Source organism: Pipra filicauda, unplaced genomic scaffold (genome assembly GCF_003945595.2).
Source record: "Pipra filicauda isolate LSUMZ 115617 unplaced genomic scaffold, ASM394559v2 scaffold228_size1260155_pilon, whole genome shotgun sequence".
In the NCBI taxonomy this organism is placed as follows: Eukaryota; Metazoa; Chordata; class Aves; order Passeriformes; family Pipridae; genus Pipra; species Pipra filicauda.
The window spans coordinates 488,694-509,145 of NW_024104341.1; the positions used below are offsets into that span (position 1 = coordinate 488,694).

At 43.1% G+C, this 20,452-nt stretch overlaps 1 protein-coding gene across 2 annotated transcripts in view; it reads right to left on the reverse strand.

The window, feature by feature from the left end:
- The window catches only part of TET2 (tet methylcytosine dioxygenase 2), a 71,726-nt gene extending 51,709 nt beyond the window's left edge, over positions 1-20,017 (reverse strand). For both annotated transcript variants that reach the window (XM_027717897.2, XM_027717896.2), the window contains exon 1: positions 19,912-20,017. In XM_027717897.2, coding sequence (XP_027573698.1) covers positions 19,912-19,941 — 30 coding nt within the window. In that variant the 5' untranslated portion in view covers positions 19,942-20,017. The remainder of the gene's footprint in view (positions 1-19,911) is intronic.
- Positions 20,018-20,452: the final 435 nt, after the last annotated feature.

Sequence of the window (20,452 nt, forward strand, 5' to 3'; positions counted from 1 at the left end):
GCAGAATATTAAGGTCTAGGGTGCAAGGATTTTCTCAACTTTACATTGTCTTACTTGGTGCAGTACCTGAGCTTTGTGCCTCTAGCCAGTATTTGCATTTACAAATAATTTAAAGTCTATACAGAAAAAATAATTATGTGGTATTTATGCACCACAGTAATGTCTTCAGACACTGTAAGGATATGTAATGGGCTTATGATTCCCCTCGCTATTATCTGTTTCTTCCTAAAGGGCTGTATTCTGAGTTTCGTACATGGATGCATGTAAGATCTTACATGTGATCTCACTGCAGCCAGTGACATTATTTCTGAGATTAACTAATGACCACTGTGTAAAAGTGCTCATGTTCGTGTTATTGTTAACAAAGGGAAAAGGGGAAAAGAGCTTTTCAGCGCAAGGATCACAATCCTGCATGGAGCAGCAGTCACAGGCTAGGACTGGAAACAGGTGCTCATGGATCAAGCAAGCCCTCCTGAGGCCATTGAGTGGGTCCAGGGCTTAATCTTCATACAGACCACAGGGCTACCCATTCCCCTATAGCTCTTCTTGCTGGTGTCTGAGGGACAGATTTCCCTGCTAAGCTTTTGCCTGAATGTTACAAAGCTTTCTTTTTTAAGAACTGCTGTGTAATAACCTAAAATAGCCTGCCTCATCCATCCTGAGTGCAGCTGGGCAGAGTTCCTTCACAGTATCTGTCATGCCTAAAAATATTCCTGTTATGAAAACAGAGACAGAGATGTCTGGTTTTGTGTGCTGTGCCTGTGTGTTTAATGTATGTGCAAGTGCATGTGGAGTAAGCCTGAGGTTGAGCTTCCTCCTCCACGGAGCATGAACGCTGTACTGAAGGATCATCTAATGTCATAGTGTCATGAATAAGGGCTTGATATTCGTTTCTGAATATCTGTCTCTAGCTCTACTACTGCACTATAAATACATCTAAACCAAAGCAGACGGTATGTAAAGCAGGGCAGGGAATACCTCTGACTTCTAGACTTGCTAAACTTGCAGAGCTGTGGGCAGTGCTGCTCGCAGTAATACTTTACAGGCGTGAGAGAAATACAATGAGCAGGGAGGCAGGCTAAGCCTCACAAGTGAGATGAGGTATAACATTTGAATGTTTCCAAGGAAGGAAACTAAAGGGTAGTGCAAAGTAGGTAAGATGTACTTTGGCGTGTAGAGAATGACAGTGGTGAGGGCCATAGTGACAAAGCACAAAGGTGGAAGGTGTTTTAGACCATATGTGGTTTTCCTTCTTTGAAAGTTTTAAGTCATAGAAAAAGCCCATAAAGGATTCAGATATGACCATACAGAAACAGGAACTGATGAAAGAAATTAAGTCTTGGGGTAGAGGAAAACCCTAGTAGTTGAGCATTTCTCACAGCTTTTTCCCCCTTCTTTCTTTTGAAATGATGATGTGTTCAGCTTCATAACACAGGCAAACCCTGCAACTGAACCTGCCCAGTTTAGGTGTTCTAAAGTGCAAAAACATGCAAGCACAAACACCTGCTGAGTTCAGGAGAACAGAAAGAAACAAAAGAAAGGACAAAACAAAGAAAATGCCCAGGTTATCTCCAGTTCCCTCTGAACCTAGTCCAGGTCAGCACTGTTGTGCTGGCTATACTGCAATATATGAGTTTCTGCAGGATGCCCACATTTTATGGAATAGATTTTATTTCTCACAAGTGCTATCTTTACCTGAGGTTAGTGTTACTTTGAAACCTTCTTTGCTTCATAGTTTCCACAGTTCTACAAACAGTATCTCCATGTACTCATCCCTCTGTGACTGCTGAAAACTACTTCTAAATTTCCTGGAGGGAGAGAGACAGTCAGATGAGGCAGCACTTTCCTGCCCAGTTCTGCACAGCAGAACTAGTAACTCTTTCAAAAAGACTCTCATGTACCCCCCTGAATATCCTGATTTAGTGCAAACTCACATTCATATATATAATTAACATTTTAAAAGGATTTCTAAAGTGTGTGTCATAGCCTATAAAATTCTTTGGCAAATGCAGAGGAATTTAGGTACTTTGAGGTTAAAACAGTTTTGGCAGAATAAAGAAAACTAGAAGCAGTAATAAAAACCCCAAATCCCTGAAAGTACACAATGTGTCCTTCCCCATGCACTAGGCTGCAACAAGTGTGTTGATAGGCAGCATTGGATATGCAAGGATGATGTAAACAAAAAGCTTGGGATTGCAAAGTAAATATTTGGGTGTATTAGCTAACTGTTTGTGGGGGTTTTTTCCGCTTTTAAATTTGTTTGTATTAATGTTTAAGTCCAACTCACCTTCTAAAAAAAGATAACTGCAATGATCTGTCTCCTGCCCACAGTCATCTCTTCATCAATATTTTTGCTTATCTCTCTTCTCATGTTTCATGTTGTTTCAAAGCAGCTCTTTAGCAATCCACAAAAATGTTAGCTATCCAGCTAGGTTTAAGTGGACCCCAGCTGAAGTAAATACTCCATACAGGCATACTATCTTTTCCATTTCTTGGTTAGTCCTCTTTGGGCCTGCTACACGTAGATCAGGAGTCTTTAAAATGTTTAGTGAGGAAACCATGCAATACAGAAACTATTGCTTTCACAGTGCTGTGTTTCTATAGTAACCATCTTATTAAAGCACTGCAGCCATCTGCTTTAAATACTAACTTCATAAGACCATCAGGACTAGCTTAAAACAATATCACATGTTCATTAAATATTAAAACTAGAAACAAGAGGACAAGAAGAGAGAACTACAGGATAGAGCTTTTTCCTGTTCCTTCAATCTAATCTTTGAAAAAAAACCCACACTTGTTTGCTCTTTTTAGATAATTTAACAGTTCATGCCACTGCTTCAGAAAAAAATTGTGACCACACTAGCTGCTAGTGGCATAAACTACAACTTTCCGGGATGTTGCAATTACAAAGAAATGAAGAGTATAGCTTCCTGGGGTAGGTGTTCAGTTTGTGTATGTTCCTAATAACAGATTTTCTGGACCCTGTTTTTGTAGCAGTACTCTCAGACATACGAAGTCTTTGGAGGAGGAAGCACGCAGGGGAAGAGCCAGCAGCAGCTGAGAGGTGCCACACTGAAGCAAATAACTGTCTTTTTTTATCATAGTCTGCTAAAGGGCAAATGCCTCAGAGAAATGTATAATCACTCAGTAATGCATTCAGCAACCTCCAGCTCACAGCCAGAACCACGAGACTTAAATCCCCTATCACTTGTATCCTAAGGAGCAGGCGCCTAGACACAGTCCTAATTCACAGAAATGCCTGCCACCTTCAAAAGAACCTGCATCAGCAGCAGGTTGTGACAGCAAGTCCTTAGATTAAGCACACCCGTCATATTTGTTTCCTTTAAGCAATTTGAAATCCGTTGGCTGTTACCTTCTTCAAATACTGTCTTTCTTCAAACTGTGCTAGAGAGCCAAAGGTAAGCTCCTGAGACCCCTTCTCTGCCTTTAGCCCATGGTATCTAGCTACACTCCAGAGTTATTTTCACTGTGTTCCACTTCTTGCTCCCTCATACTATGCTGCCCCTTTTGAGGCCCGGACCCCAGAGTCAGAATACATGGGAACATCTGAAAATTCCACTGGAACAAGAAAGAATAGGAGAACTCAGATTTTCCCAATGGACAAACCACGCACCTCTGGCACTACAGATCAAGAGAAATATTTTCTAGTGTTTTGCATTCTCTCAAACGTTTCTATCTTCATCCACAAAGACAGCTTAACAAACCCATAAATAATACTAAGATTAAGTACTGTATTGGATTTGTTTTTCCCACTTCTCGTAACTGCCACATCGAGCAAGTGCCTACACTTAAGCTGTTCGTTATGTTGTCCAGATCTTCTGCGGCAGAGAGCATTTGCATCATGCATGGAACAGCGGCAGTGTGCCCAGATAACACTGACATGGTCCTTGGCCAAAAAATTCACAGTCTAATGGATCACCAGACCCTCACAAAAATGTGTAATTACTTATTTTAAGATTCCCCCAGTATGCAGTTCCTCCTCTTTGATGACGCCAACTTCTCTGTTTCACACACCAACTTTTTTTCTGAAGTTCTTCTGAGGTCTCTCGAACACAAAACCCAAGGGCAGTATCTCAAAAGGCAGGAACAATTGTAAGCACAAACACTGAATGAGGAACAGGAGTTCCTGCAGTTACACTAAACATCAAGCTGAACAGTTATGTGAGTCCTTTTGAGAAAAAAAGGCAATTTTTGCACAGGCTGTAAGTCCTCTTTGTGTGGCTTTGTCAGACACTGTTACCTTTCTTCTCAAGCCTTGGCAGGGCTTCAACTGGAATGCTATATCTGTCCAAAAGGAAAAAATGTTCATCAAAATGAGAAGACTTGGCAGAGTAAAGAATCTCCTTTAGCAGAGGTCTTCTAGAGCAGATTATCCAACTATTTGTCAAAATGACAGTTATGATTTGGCTGACTTGGGAGAAGAAGATGGAATAAATGGTCTCTTCCATGGCTATTTCATACAACTTTTAGGAACAACTTGTCCATCTTTCTCACTGCTGTGCACTGGTACAGGGAAATACTATTTAGTATATCCCAATGGGAATTTTCCTGGATAAGGGTGCAAGCAAGTTTGCACAGACCATAAAGAGGCTCGCAAAGGAAACATGCTGGCCACTCTTCCCCTGAAAATTAAACTAACCTAAATTTTCCACATCAAAACTTTACACTGGAGCATGACATTCTTTTACATGGAATTTCACGGTATTTGCTGTGCTTGAGACAACCATACTCTCCACATTTGTGGACCTTCAGCAAGGATAAATAATTAGGAAAAAAAAAGGCTGCTAGGATAGTGGAACACGAGTAGAAGAGAAGGTCTGATTTTGCTGCTTCCAGTGTATCTCTATTGAATTCATAAATCAGTATTTCTGCAGCTTGCCTGTTGAATAGTAAAGGCTGTTTTCTTTTATTGATGTATAATTTGACTATTAGAAATGGAGGTTTCATCCTATTTTGAAGCTTTGGAGGTTGGCCATGGCCAAAGTCAGGCTGGTGGGCAAAGCACAGTAGTGTTTCTTGTACGACTGAAAGATAGAGGAAGAAACCTCAGCACCTCATTGGCTTAATCCTGTGAACATGAAGAAGCCATTGCTGGTATGGCTCAGATAACTTTTTTTTTTTAAACTTACTCTGTAAGGTGTTATTTTCTTGCTTTCCTAAGAACATCTCTGGGCATTTTCCCCTCTACATTCCCCAGTACTGTAAAAATCTAAAATGCTGCTTTTTCCTTTCATTGTTTCTATTCTCTTTTGCACACATCATAGTTCTTGTAACTCTTGAATTAACAGGACTTGTTATGTTTTTAAGGTGATGTGAAACATTTTCTGCCTGTGGTTTGTGCTGAGCAGATATTCTGCAGGTTGGTTGCATGTTCCCACCTTGCCTTTGAGTGCTGTGGGCAGTTGTTAATGTGACTTAATGTACTGTCAAGCAGGTGTTTTGTAAGTTGTCTTCTCTCTGCACAAAAGCAATAAGCAATTGGTCTGTTAAGGAACCATCTTCTGCTGAGAAAACAAAATGAGTAACAGAGACAGAGGAACAGTGTGACCCCAGTCTGTGTACCTCTCAGGTCAGGAAGTCCTCCCACTGCCTCACTCAGTGCTGCAAATTTTGGTAGCGCAATTCAGATCCTATCCAAGATTCCCAGCTCCAAAAGACATTAATGACAAATCCCTCAGGTAAATAACAAGGTGCTGTTTCATCTCTTCTCCACTTCCCCTGCTTTTTTGGCAGATTGGCTTTTCAAAAGGGTGAGGGAAGAGGGAGATTGGCAGCAAATTATAAACTGGTGAATAATCTCTCACTCTCTCTCACACACACATATGGCAGAGAAAGCTATGGCCAGGAATAGTTGTTTATTATGCCAAGGGATTTTCTTCCCCAAACTATGCACTGTCATGACTGTTGATCACCAAATCTCAGTATAAGAAAAATCAAAAGTCTCAAGTCTGTTCTCTGGGAGTTGTAAAACTCTTTAGTAAGACTTGCACCCATGCATCTGAAGATCTAATTAAACTTTAGGTGTGCCTTTCGCTGAACTTGTTAAACAAGATTTCCATTGCTTTTTTACCTAGAGGACAAACCCATGACAGAGTCTGTATTTATTTTGAGATACTCATCTAAACTGACACAATGGCAGTATTCACCCTGTAGCTACAATGGTAATCTTACAGTGTTCCTTCCCTCCTGATCCAACCGAAAGCATGGGATAAAATAATCTTTATCATAAGCAGCATTTCTTCCCTTATATTATCTTCACTGGGTGGCTAAAAGAAGCTCTTTGTATAACATAAGAAAATATCATAAACAGTAACAGTAAGATTCTCTGAGTCAAAGATGCACCAGACAGAATCTGTGTATCTGTATGGACCCTACACTGGTTAAGTTAAACGTACTGGTGAAGCCCACAGACATCATAAATACTAATAATCCAGTCCTTATAAACCTCAGTACTTTCTGATTAAGAGCAATTTAAAAAGTGCTTCAGGGCTTCTGAAGAAAGACTCCAGAAGATGTACAATGACGTATCCAAGAGAAAGCTATAAACATTAAGGGATGATTTTACTTTAAGGCTCTAATTCTCCTTTCTCCAAGTCTGCCCATACTTGTACAGTTTCACAGTAAGGTGATTTGCTTTCCTCAGGCAGGAGAAACGCTACAAAGAGCTCTTAAAATAGGAACACAGCAGTGACCTATTTTCAGTACTTCCATTCTTATTTCTAGGTCCATTATATACAGTGTAATGAACATTGTAATGAACATTCAGCAGTGAAAAGACATCAATAACTGACCAAGTACATTTGCTAACATTCTCAATGTAAGATTAAAAATAGCTAGGAGACTGGGCAAAACCAGTGATGGGTTAGAGGCTGACCTGCAGAGCACTTCATCTGCTCGGAGTAGAGCTGTCTGACCACAAGAAATGAGTTAGTGACCAGGCCAGAGTGGACATGTGTCAGCCTCTCTAGTTTTGTTTTGTTTTGTTTACGTAACAAAAAAAGTCTGCATAAACTCTGACAACTCCAATGCAGACCTGCCATGGGTACGGTTGGAAAAGATGAAGACTATGGACTAGCTTTATACTTACAAGTTTTATTCAGTAACGGGATTGAACTGTATTGGAGGAGAGGGATGGAGAAGCTCATAGTGTGTCTTTCCCATGGGCTTTGTCATTATGATTATTTACGAACACTGAGATGTATTATAGCAACTAATATAAAATAGAACTACCACCTTTTTACCATCTCATCTGCTTCTGAAAGGTCAAACTTTCTACTTGAGAGGAGAAAAAGAATTTTTCATCATTTAGTAGGCTTTTGCAAAGCTGAGATTAAATTCTTTGATTCCAAAAGTGAAACCTGGAACTGATTTATTAACAAGTGTTGGTTATTTTTGCTCATTTAGCAGCTTTTTCAAGAAAGCTCTGTTTATCTTTGGAAACTACTCACAGTTATAGAATCTGTCTTCCTCCACATAAATGTATTTCTGAGACAACTACCAAGAATGCTAGAATCTGTCAAAAACTAGTTGTCTGCCCATATACTCCACTTTAGTAAAAACTGCTAACTTCTAGGAAGCAAACTGCTTTGGAGTAATTTGGCATAGAATGCAAATGTCTTTACAGAACTTCAAGGGTAAAGAAGGGATTTTTTTTTTTGGAAGTAGACATCTACTGTAAAAAATATACATGTGAAGATAATGGACATGTGCCAGTTGAGCATACAGTCCTTGGTTTGCTAAAGGAGAGTTTCAGCTATGATTTTTTCCCCCTAAGGCCCATGTAAAAAAAACCAAGTCAGTCATAGAGTGGTATTCATATTTTGTAGATGGAGGTGTTTATTTTGAAACTACTAAGGCATCTTTTTCCTAAATGGATGGTTATATCCTGACTACAAAGCATTCATTAGTGCCCAAGTGCAAGTGTTAATAAAGGAATAAAAAAGGAACGGTCAATCAGGAACCACGCAATCATGCAGTGTTCTTTTCTTTTATCCAAAGTAAGTCAGCTTTGCAGTTCCTTCCCGTTTCGAAAATTTTATGTACTTTCTGAGTTAGTTCAACAGACTTACGGTGCTAAAGAACCCAGTCAGTTCTATCCCCAAGCTGCTGAATCACTTATCCGCCGCTCCTGCTAGCTAATAGTAGCTATTTTTAGTTTATGGTATAAAACGCTCTCATGGTGGCAATGATATTTCAAAAGAGTTTGGGAGCAAATCATCTGCCCTGAACGTCTCTCAGCCTGTGTTCAGTATGAGTGCCTCGCTATTCACTCCCAGCACTGGCAATCTAGGTCACCCTGGCGCGCGGGATGTGGCATTTGCTGGCTCTTTCATAACTGCCCGTAAGAGTTCTGGGGTCATGTTTGTAAACACTGCTGCCATGTGCGCGTAAGCACGTGGCGAGACACCAGCATGACCTGGAGTGCCAAGACGGGAGGTAAATCTTGGCGCCAGTGTCGATGTCGCTAAGCCAACTAGCGCCGACTCTCCCGCTGGAGCGCACCCCTCACAGCCCTGTGGAACACCGCGGCGGGTGGTTTGAAGGGCAAAGGGGAACCCTCTTCCTGTTCGTGGCACATGTGGACATGTGCTAATGTTGATGATGGCCCAGCAGGTTCATCTCTCAGTGGTAAGCAAATGGCAGTGCTGAATTGTTCTCGAGAAAAATAAAACCGATTTCTGTCCTAAGTCACTGAAATTGGAGTCCACATGGTCCTACAACACAATGCAAAACTCTGGCTATTAGGGAAAAGAACCGTATAAGGGCATACTGCCACAGTTTCCAAAATTACTTCAAAGACACATAACTGAGACTTCGTGTCTGTAATAGCTTTTTGCTGGCTTTGCATTGATGAAATTAAGACCACGTTTCAGGCATTTGAGGAAGTAGCTCCTAAATTATTTCTGTTTATCAGCAGAGGTTGCATGATACGGCCAGTACAAACAAAAGTCACGAGTCTTTCATTTCCTCTTAATGAGAAAAGAGCAGATCCAGCCACCCAAACCTATGCAAAGTTTCATATCACCCTGGCCATACACTTTATATGCTTCAAGAAAAAAAAAAGTGGGATAGGGGATACAGTCTGTGGTCAACACCTCTCTCTCCTATAGCAGCTCTGTCTCAAGTGCAGCTGTCTCATTTGCTTTGACCTTTGCTGAGAGAGCTGAGAACAGGACAAAGAGTTAAAGTGTTACCAGTCCCTGCTGAGTCTGCATTTCTCAGCCAGGCAAGCCAGAGAGGCGGCTCGGAGAGGGTGTGCACACAGCAGAGGGTGAGAGGGAGGGTGAGTGGGGAGGAGAGTAAAACAAAAGGAGAAAAATAAACTGTGCACACCCCGAAACAAAACAGGGGAACAAGTACAGAAAAATGCTCGTCTTTGAAGAACAGGAACTTTTCTGTTTGTTTCCCTCCATGTAGTTATATCTTGTTATCTGAACTCAAGGTACAGTAGATATATGAGTCCTTGAACTCTGAACTGGTGAGGAGAGCAGCAAAAGTAAGTCAATACAATTTTAGCTGAGCGGCTGGAAAGAAGCAGGCTTTGTCTTTTGTGCCTCAGCTATGGGAGGCCATTTAATGCAGCAATGCACAGCTGTTCAAACCTCTTTCTTGATGTATGCCAATGGCCTGCTAAAAAAGCAAAACCAAGGCAGTCTTCTCGGAGTGATAATGCAACTGTGGTTTCAAATACTAGCTGCTCCAAACTACTTGTGTTTCATTAAGCCCCATCTCTTAAACCCGGACAAAAAGCGGTCTCTGGTTTGTTAGTGGGAAATGAAAAAAAATGTGCCCATTCATTTCCACAGGCTTTTTGAAATCCTGCCCTACTGTAAATGTTACCCAATTCCCTAGCAGTGTCTCTGGAAAGCAGAAAAGTACCTTCCTCGCTGCTTCGTGTATATCTAGCTAGCGCTCCCCAGTGCTACGACTCTATCGAGCAATGAAGTTTCTATTTTTGACTCACTGTGGACAACCTTGCTCTAAAACCCCGGCCTGAATATTGCTTGAATGTAAAATGAGCAAACCCAAACAAGCCAGCACTCTCCACCGTCACAGCCCTGCTATGAGCAGCCACGAGCATGGGTGAGAAACAGGAGCTCAAACAGGAGCTCTCGCAAGCTGCACAAAGGGAACCCGGCCCTGCAGCGGGGCACCCTCAGCCCATCGCTGTGCCTCGGGACACCTGGGAGCGTGTTTGTAAACAGCAGGGCCACGTGCACAGGAGCTTGGCTGAACCTCCAAACCTAGGGAGGGGAGCAACGGGGCAGGCAAGTGCGAATGCCCCTACTCCATCATCTTCCAAAGTAGTTTGCAGTGCTATTGGATCCCTAAACATAGCAGGGAAAAATCCATCTGTCCTTCATGGTCAACTGCCTCTGCCAGCATCCAGAGAAGCTGCATGAGCTAAATTACCAATCTGATTTTATTTTCAAATGCATTTTATCATGGATTGTATCACAAGTCTGTGAATGTGCTAAAGTTAAATAGGGTAGGCCCTTGGTGAAATGCACTCTGCACCAGGCAGGCTGAGCTGTGACTATTACCCGCAGCACAGGAACTCTCAAAGGCCATTTCAGGTCTAGGAGATAACAGGTGACTGTTACACAGAAAGGTATGAATGCTTCTAAGGTTGTGTCACCTGCACAGGTTTGTGCATCTCATCTCCAGCAGAGAGATTTCTGACAACAAATTAAAGTTTGTTTTGGTTTTTGCCCTCCTTTGAGCTCTGCTACCAAGTATGATGCCAACATGAGGGCTTGTGAACCCTGACACACCTTTAATTGGTAAAACAGATCAAATGGGAGTTGTGTCCTAGGTGGAAGCTGATGTACATGAACAGTTTACAGACTGTGGGAAATCTTGCCTGAATGATTAGGAGGACTGAGGGCATTAAAGGGAGTTATTAGAATACTTACTTATTGAAATGACATTACATAACTCTTTCACACAGTGTGATTAACTGACACAACATACTATTTTTAATTATTGTTACTTTAATTATTTGTTTGGAGGTGCATGGAGACATCTACAGTGCCAGTAAAATGGAGATAACATCCTTTCCTGCACCCTTTCTCACTTGGAGTGGGGTTTAAACAATGCTGCAAAGCAGTGCACAAAAGGAGCCATCCTCTTCCCTGAGGAGATTTATTTAATTTTAATTTGCTAGGTTGTTTTGAATGAACACTGCTGATTTAAAGGTCTGAAGGTTTGTGCAGCAAAAAGAGAACACCTCAATAAACAGAAAATGCTACTCAAAACCAACTTCTGAAAAAAAGTGAAAAGTGTCTAGTTTCTGTTTCTTAAAATTGATACTTCTGTTATCTTAGTAAGCAGAGAAAACTATCTGTAAACCTCTGAATGAGCAGGAAGGAGGGTATCATGGGTAAAGCACTGGGGTTTAGGAGATATGGGTTCAGTTCCTAGCTATACCACAGCTTTCCTGTAGGTCTTTTAGGGTTAAAAAAAAAGACACTGAAATGAATTACTCCAGCAGGGTTTGTACCACAATGCGTGATCTCTGTGTGCTTTGGCTCTCAGTTGTTTCTCATTAATTTTGTACCCCTTCTCTTACTCTTTTCGTGTTTTGCCTGCTCATTAACATTAGCACCCTTGGGAAAAGACTGCAGCAGTGCTGGTGAGGAACTCCTCTTACATACATATACAGACATATGTACACAGAGCGGGCAGTAATAGCAGCTTTGCTTTATTTACTGCAAATATTTAGTTTTTTTGAAGGGAGCTGCCTGCCTCTGCTATACGCAAGAGTTACTAACACTCTGACCCCTTGTGTGCTGCCAGACCCCTTTTCCCTGCCTCCTTTACTGAATTAAACAGTAAAATGGAACAAAAATGGCTTATGTTTGTACAGCCCCAAGCACAGTGGGATTCTGTTTCATGGCTGGGATATGAGGTGCCTCCTAATGTGCAATAATTAATTTCACTCCATCCACTCTCCTTATATTTAGAAGGATCAGAGTTGCCATCCTGAATTAGACTCATGCTTCAGCTTGTCCAACAGAGGATCTTCAACGAGCTAGTTGTTTCAAGAAAAAGCATAGTAGTTAGATTCACTCTTCCAGAGGCAAAACTTCTTTCCAATCCATCAGCTAGACTTTATATTTTATTGGAAAATACATGTCAACTTGCAACTGCTTTGAAAACTTGGGGTTTTTTTTAATGTAAAAATCAGGTTTTAGCTTCTATACCTGCCTCTTAGCCTTTCCATCCACTTCTCTCCCTGTCCCCCTCAAAGAAGAAAAGAATAGCTCCAAAACTACTTTTCTTTTTTTTTCCAGTTACTACAAAATACAGGCTGACTAGGTGCCTCACTTCTACAAGTGCCTCTGTTACAGTTCTCTGAGCCCAAGGAAAATGAACAGGGCTTTGTGAAAATGGCAGGGGCTGCCATCAGTTTGCAGGATCACAAGCCAGCTGACAACACTGTGGGGGGGAAAAAGCCACCTATATTTAACATATTGTCAACTGCACACATAGGCATAGTGGAAAAATTGATAGAAATCTGTGTCTTCCTGCCTGGTCTCTCACTTTTTGGGCACTACACACAGTAACAGAGAGAAAAAAACCCAGATCAGCACAATTTTTCTTTTTGTACTGCCTTCTCACACCTACGGAAGTTTCTTCTCTGCATTAAGGATTATAGGGAAGCAGAAAAGCACAGGTCTAAACTTACTTAAGGAAAACAAATGTTCCATGTAGAATATGGAGAGCACCATAAAAACAACAGAGAACTGAAAGGCTGTATTTTTCTGGTTTTTGCATTTTTTGTCTTTATAAATATAAAGAGTGTTTTCCCCTATTTGGTCAGTATTTTCACTTGCTTCTGGGTATGTAATGTGTACACTTGCAACTAACTGTGCATGGAATGGAAACTCACTAGCATAGGTTTTCTTTCCCCCAAAATGTCTACTAGTTATACTAAGTTAAATAAGTGTTAAATCTGACCCCTTCTAGTTGTTCAGCTTTCATGTTTTTGATTTTTACTATTGCCGTTTTAGTAATAATTCAGAGCTTTCTGGGTAGACAAACTTGAAATCAAACAGACAAGCAAGCAAAGGAGTACAGAGGGAACAAAAATTTGGTAACTTGAAAGTATGTTAAAGTCTGTAATACATGCATACACTCACCCCAACTTCTCTATATCTCAGGGAGAGGAGAGTCCAATGTATTTTCCAGATTTCATATGCTCTCTTTTAGGAATAAATGGCATTCCTTTTATTAATCTGTACATGCACTTCAAGCTTCACAGAAATATCTCACTTCTGTGAACTTTGGGAGAGCAGAAGAAACTCCTGCTTTACTGCAACAATTCCTTTTCCTCATTTTACCGTGAGCAGGACAGTAATGCTACTTGCACACAAGAGGAAATATGCAATCATTCTTTTCTCCTTTTTGCTTACATAAGAGCTGAAAGAGTTTTGTGTCCTTTGGCAAGTATAAAAATTGTATAACTTCAAAGAATGTGACTTCAAACACAAGTGAAGTAGCATTGAAAGAACAAACAGATTAAACAAAGATGAAAAAAACCACCAGGGGCATGAAATGGGGGTGAGTGCAGCATGAACAGTTGTTGTCTCTCATGCAAAGGGACAAATATGGAAAGATACTAAAGGACACTGAAGCTGAGGGCAAAACTCTCCTCCAGCATCAGGCCCGGGGTTAATGTCTACCCTTTGATCTCTCCAACAGCACCAGAAGTGGCAAGAGAAGGAACAAATACTCAGTACCAACTCAGGAATACTTTTGTCACATATTCTATCATATATTCTTTACTCTCACTTGCTACCTTCTGCTAGCCAGCTGCTGCAAGAATAATGGGAACTGTGGGTCAAAAAGAAGTCAGAAAAGAAAAGGAAAGGCAGTAAGGAAACAATGGATATGGATATGACACAAAAATTGTGTCTCACAAATGAGACAACAGGTGGGCAAGAAAACACTGCAATGTAATACCAACAATACAGTGATGTAATAGACATTAACATAAAATGGAAGCGACCAATGTGAATACCACTGCTGGCAGAAGCCATGGGTATAACAAGATCTGTGGATCAGCCTTCATACTCTGTTGCATGACTGAATACTATGATTCATCTAGACAAATTCAGAATATGGAAGAGACATTTGTACCAACTGCTTCCTCCCTACGAGCTAAAAACAGATCTTAGGATTCATTTTGTAAGGCAAGTGATGTGCTTTGCACACTGTTCCGAGCACTTGCTGCAAAGCTGCGTAAGAAAGTCTGAAAAACGTTCATGAGACTGGATGAGGAGCAGAACATCTGACAACGAAGTCCCACAGTGCATGCAAGAGCACAGGCTTCAAGTGTCTCTGGAGACTAAAACCTGTCTGACAGCTTTGGTTTAGGTCCACAGGGGAGAGCATGAAACACGTTGCCACTTGGGTGCTTCTGACCAGCTACAGTGCGTTTTCACAGAATCACAGAATTTTCATCTGTGCAAGGCATCCCCGGTAACTATTACCACTTGTCCCTGATCCTTTGGTTTGTTTTTTTTTGAACAACAGATTGGTGGCGTTATTCATTTGGATAAGTAAATGAAGAAATCTCCAGCAAGCTTCTCATGTCTAATGGAGATCCAAAACTTGCCTTACAGTGGTATCAGCTTTCGTAACAGCAACGCCTCTTTGTGTCAACATGTCTAATTAAGTAGTAAAGACTTTCACCTATTTGATTTTACTTATAAAGTTAGTAGGATTCATGATTTCTTTTTTGTTCTTTAAAAAGGGAATTGTTCTAGTATCCTAACAGGCAGTGAGTCATGCCTAATTAAGGAAAAAATATATAACCATTTAGAGTGGGATTCTTGTATTGCAAAGAGCTGTTTTGTCATAAAAGCTTTTGGGGATTGAATTCTAAAATTTTTTAAAAGGGAAGGAGGGGCATAAAAATAATTTGAAACCTTTGCAACAATTCCCTTAACCCCTATCTCATAGTTCAGGTCAGTCCGTTCCAGACAAACACGTCAACACAGCCCAGATTGCGTTCGAGTGCTGAGGGAAAAAACAACGGCATCCGACAAAGGACCCAGAGATCCAGAATGCAACACAGATGCAGAAAGCTCAGCCAAAAACCAAACTGCGATATGGGTTCTTAAAACTGTGCATTTTTTTATTTCTTTTCCCCTCCTCCGCCGCTTGTGAGGACCAGGGACATTCCTAGAACTCTGTCCTCACTGGCTGCGTCAAGGCAGCTGCCGAGGATGCTGGGACACTGTTTGTAAACACTGTAACCACGTGCGCGCAACCACATGGAGAGTCATTGTCCTGACCTAAACGTCTACCCACTTGGTAAGCCGGGGTTTTACGGAAATGGAGCCAAATCCTTTCCCAACACGATGTGACTTAAAGTAGCTCACGCCAGGACATTGGAAGACAAACTTGGACTGCTTATGCATTGTTAGAAAGGAAATTAGGCAGAGAAGTTGGTTAAACTTTAGTCATTGAAGTGTAAGTTTAAGGACAAGGTAGCTCACCTAGAGTAAAGAAGTTATTCTTTATACATCTGCAAAAAATTCAGCTTAAACCTAGAAACTTCTCCTTCACCATGCACACACCTGGTGAAACCAATATTCATATGCTGGGAAACCACGTGGAATATATTTGAGGTCAGAGGTAACGCTGTAGAACATGTGAGGGTTATTTCAAGTTGTCTAAATTGCATCACAGTAATGAGAGTGCGGGGGCTACTGCCCTGTACCTGGGGAAGACACTTCCAAGGGGTATTTGGTTATTGAGCTATTCCTGGTTATCTTAGCTATCTAAACACTCACCTGCTCACTTCTCTGCTACTTCTTTGAAACTGTCTGTTGTGGTTTAACAAATCTCTGTACTCGATTAGGGTTAAAATGCTGAATTATCCCTTCTTGCTTAACTTGAGCATAGAACGAGCCTATTCCTTTCCACACTGCAATAGAAATGCCTCCTTTTTTTTTTTTTTTTAGCAAGAGGAAAAGCACACACACCTGGAATTATATCAAATACTGGAAGCCTTTATTTATCTGTCAGAATAATCCTACTGGGATTTCTTGCCATATGTATGTTACAGGGCAACAGCACTCCAACTTGGAATCCACACCTCCACAGAAAACTTTGCTTTTTAAGGACAGCCTGAATTTTGTTCAGGTTCCTAAGATGATTCAGAGTTCTGGAAGGTGTTTGACAGAGATGAACAAGCCTACTTGAAAAGACAGACAGGAATTTAAATCTTTATGGCTTTTATTCGTTAATGTTTTTTCTCAATTTTTTCAAAGCATGGCAACTTTCTTTAAATTGACCCCAGATTTAAAATCCTTTACTATGAAAAACTAGTAGAACACTCTTTCTGATCCTCCTGTAAGTTAGAGCATATTTTTTTCTTCATTTCAAGAACAGTGTGAGATATGTGGGTGAAATTAGTTAGCTGTTCTATTTCTCAAACCTTATTTTTCTCTACCTTCCTTCTGTTACTCCCTGTTACGTAATGCAAGGCACGTTCTCAATATTTTAATCAAAACAACCTTTTTGGGTCAGTCATCAGCTGTCCTTGGGATTAGTCCAGCTGATGCTGGAGGTTCAGAATTTTATTCCTTAACCCCACCACCACTGTGCCCACCCACAGAGCAATTCCTTGACAAAATGGGTGATTTTTCCATATATAATTTTTTTTTAAAACAGACTTATCTATCCTAAGGGAAGGCAGAAGTGACTTCTTTTCAATGGGTGACTGAGAGGGTGATTACTCATGGTGCTTTCCATTTGTAAGGTTTTATTATCTAGGATATTGGGACAAGCTATGCAAATTGAACGTGCAAGCAGTGATGATCTGAAAGTCTAACAACCAGAACTATGGCAACTTGTTACTAGTTACTTGTTCAGTGTTCAAAAGCATATTTTTGCTGCAGAATATCATTAAATGAGTAAGATGGTATTCACTGCCTTATGGCGTAAGGGATGGGAATAATGCTTCAAGTGTGATTGATTCATATAATTCTCTTTTTGGCTTTCAGCCATGATGCAGTCATATGCTTTATCTCTGTTCAGACTACAGCTTTCTTTTTTTTTTTTTTTATAATGAATCATAGTACATCCCACTCCATTTCAGAACCAGCACATTTCCTTTCAAAATGATGTCACAACACTTACTGCTGCTGGCTGACTGCCTTAACAGCAATCAGAGAGCTGGACTAAATAAATACTGTATATTATTTGGCGAAATCATTTGTGGTTGTGTTCTCCAGCACAGTTTCCAATATAACCACCAATTCTACTTGAAACTTGGCAACTTTGTTCTACCACTTTCAGGCTCCAGTTGTGAAGCTGGCTTACAGATGCTGCTACCATGCCTAGTGCTGCTGTGCAGCAGCCCAGTGAGAGAGGTAGAGGGGTCACTCAATATGACAAGCCAAATTTGACACCTCTTCTGAAATTCCACCTTGAAAAATTATCAGCTTTTTAAAAAGGACCTTATTTGGCTCCTGTAGAAGCACAAAACATCTCCCCTCAGACTTAAATGGAGCAAGGGATTTAAAGTCACTGCTTTGGCACACCGAAAAAAACTGTCCATGCAAGTAACTTAGAAGTGAAGCATTCCCTGTAATCCTGAACAGGGTTGGTAGCATTAATCCAACCCAAACTTCACATTTTTCAACATCTGAGCAGCAGACTTGTTCAAAAAACTGATGAGATGGTTTTTGGTTGGTCTTTTTTTCTTTTCTTTAGCGCTGTCTGGCTGTTGCTAATATTTAAAGGAACTGTATGGAAGACAGAGTCCCAGCAGCATCTGAAGTGCCTAGGGCAAGAAGGAACAGTCCCATCCAACTCTGGCAGCTGAAATCCCCGTTCCAGCAGTAGCTACAGGGTCTCCCGGTTCTGCATGCAGAAGCCAAAACATTTACAACCTCCTGTTTCTGTTACCCAGTGCAGCACTGGTGCCAACAAGAGACCTTGGAAATCTGTCCGTCATAATAACTCCTCAGCAAGCACACGTTTCTTGTTCTTTAAACAATGTTGACATGGCAAAGTCTAGGACCACGCATACTATATGAAAACAATACCAGTTTCCTGGCTAAAAGCCAGGAATCAGCACAATGCCAAAGTCCTCGTCAAAAGCCTTACTACAAAGAGTGACAGTTCGGCAAATTTGGGAGCCTCAGTGTCTCCCGTTCAACCTTTTCTTCTTTTGAAGATTTGTTAAGAATTAGTTTTGAAATGGGCAATAGAAAACCACTTTCTGAGGTTCCCTGGATGCATTCACTGAGGTGTTTTTTTTTTTTAAGTCACTTCCCAAAATGAACTATTTCCACTGAAGGATGACTTGAGTTCTTCATTTCACGTGAACAGTTTAGTCCTACCACCAAAGCACTCTTTATTTTCCACATCTTTGCCCTCCCTTTTTTTCCTCCTCCCTACACCGTGGTTGCTCGACTTAAATGTTTTCTGACTTCACTGGCAGGATTCACTTTCCGTGAGAAAAAGAGACAAAATACTGCCCAACAGTGATTTATCTTCATTGTTTCCAAGCTGCTTTTTTTTCTGCGGGATAAAATCCAAAACGGGTACATTCTTTCAAAGTGTTAAGAGCAGCAGTCAGATAGATCCCTCTACAACTCCAATTTATGCATGACTATTAGACATGAGTTTATACAGGACTAAGACCATTGACATCTCTCTGTTGGGTATCTTCGGCAACCACGTCCTGTTTTGCACTTTACAACCTCCAGAGAAAGTGCCGTAGTGGAATACACATGCAGATACGCGAGTGAATGTACGTGTGACTGCACTCACCCCCTGCTGCAGTAAGTCAACCTGCCATTAACATGCGAATAGAATGGCCTCATTAGCCGACAAACAACACCCACTGACCTGCTTTCACTAGGGACAGTATCTCCTCATCTCTGAAACTCTTAAACTTCACAGCGAAAAGAAGAAACAAAAAAGAAAATGATGCCGAACTGATATTCAGTGCCTCCGATCACTGCTCAAAGCTCGCACATTGGCACGCCGCTCATCATGGAAAACAAATCTCGTGATGAGATTTTCGGCTGCGATAAAGGCACGCTAGAGCACATCACTTCTCCCTTCACCTCACTCCGAAAAGGAAAATTACTTAGCAGAAAAGAGTCTGCCGAATTTCCAAGATTCAAACCGCGAGCCGAAAAGCCTCCTTTTAACTCGGGGCTGCCGGTGTCTAAGGGGTGATTTAACGCCGATCAACGCCACGATGCGAGCGAGCACAAGCACACACCGCCGCGTCCGACTCAGGCGTGGGGAGGTTGTTGCTCTTGTCTGTCATCTGGCGGGGAACAAGCCCGACCTCGCCGGCAGCGTTATTTTAGGGGAACACGCTCGGGAAAGTGATTTCTCCTTTTCATCCCGTGGCCACATCGTGCAAGTGGCCCCGACGGCGGGGTTCAGCAACGCGGACAAAACGCGCGTGTTGGATAACTGCACGGGAAAAGGGAGGCCCCGCACCGAGTCCCCCGCCGAGCCCGCACCTCTCCCTCCCGAGCCGCCCGGGACCGCGCTCCGCTTCCCGCCGCCTCGCCCCCACCAAGCCCCGCACGACCCTCGCCTCTCTCCCCCTCTCCCCGGGGCTGCGCCCGCCTTTGTGTCCGCCGGGGGCCGGGGAGCGGCACAAAGCCGGGACGCCTCCGGCCGCCGTCCCCGTGCGCAGACAAAGGCGCGGGGAGGGGCGGCGAGGCGAAGCCCGGGTCCGGCCCCGCGGGGAGGGGGCCCTGTCAGTCAGCCATGTTGAGGGACCCGCGGCGGCGCCCCCTCCTCGCCCATCCCCGGCGGCGCCGCGCGGCGCGGTCCCCGCGACACCTCGCGGGGGTGCGCGCCGGAGAAGGCGGCCGGCGCGGGAAAGCCCGCTCTGACCTCAGCCGCGTCCCTCAGCCTCGCCGACATCCAGCACGCACAGCCCGGGCGCCGCGCTCCCCGCTCCTACTGCGCCGCCATCTTGCTTCCTTCTGCTCCTTGGCGAGCGCGGCCGGGCCCCCGCATCAATATGCGCGCGGCGCCCTGACGTCGGCGCCCGCCCCGCGCACCGCCCCGCGCGCGCGGCACGGCCCCCCCCTCGGCTCCCCCCGGCACGCGGCGCGGGGGCGCCCCCGGCCCCGTCAGCGGCCCCGTCACCGCGGGCAGCGCCGGCCCCCGCCGCGCGGGGCTTTCTTCCCGGCTGCTGACGCCTTTTTTTGGTCTTTTGGGGGTTCCCCCCCGCCTTTCCTGCTTTCGCCGGCGGGTCCGCGCGGTGCCGCGGGGCGCGGAGTAGCGCCCGTCAGCGCCAGCCCCCGCCGCCCCCCGTGGGACACCCCGCGTCCCGCGTCCTCCCCGTGCCCGCGGGCCGGCGGCGCTTTCCCACGGCCCTGCTGTCCCTGGGCTGCGCTCTCCCCCGGCTGAGGCGGGGGGACTGGGGGAG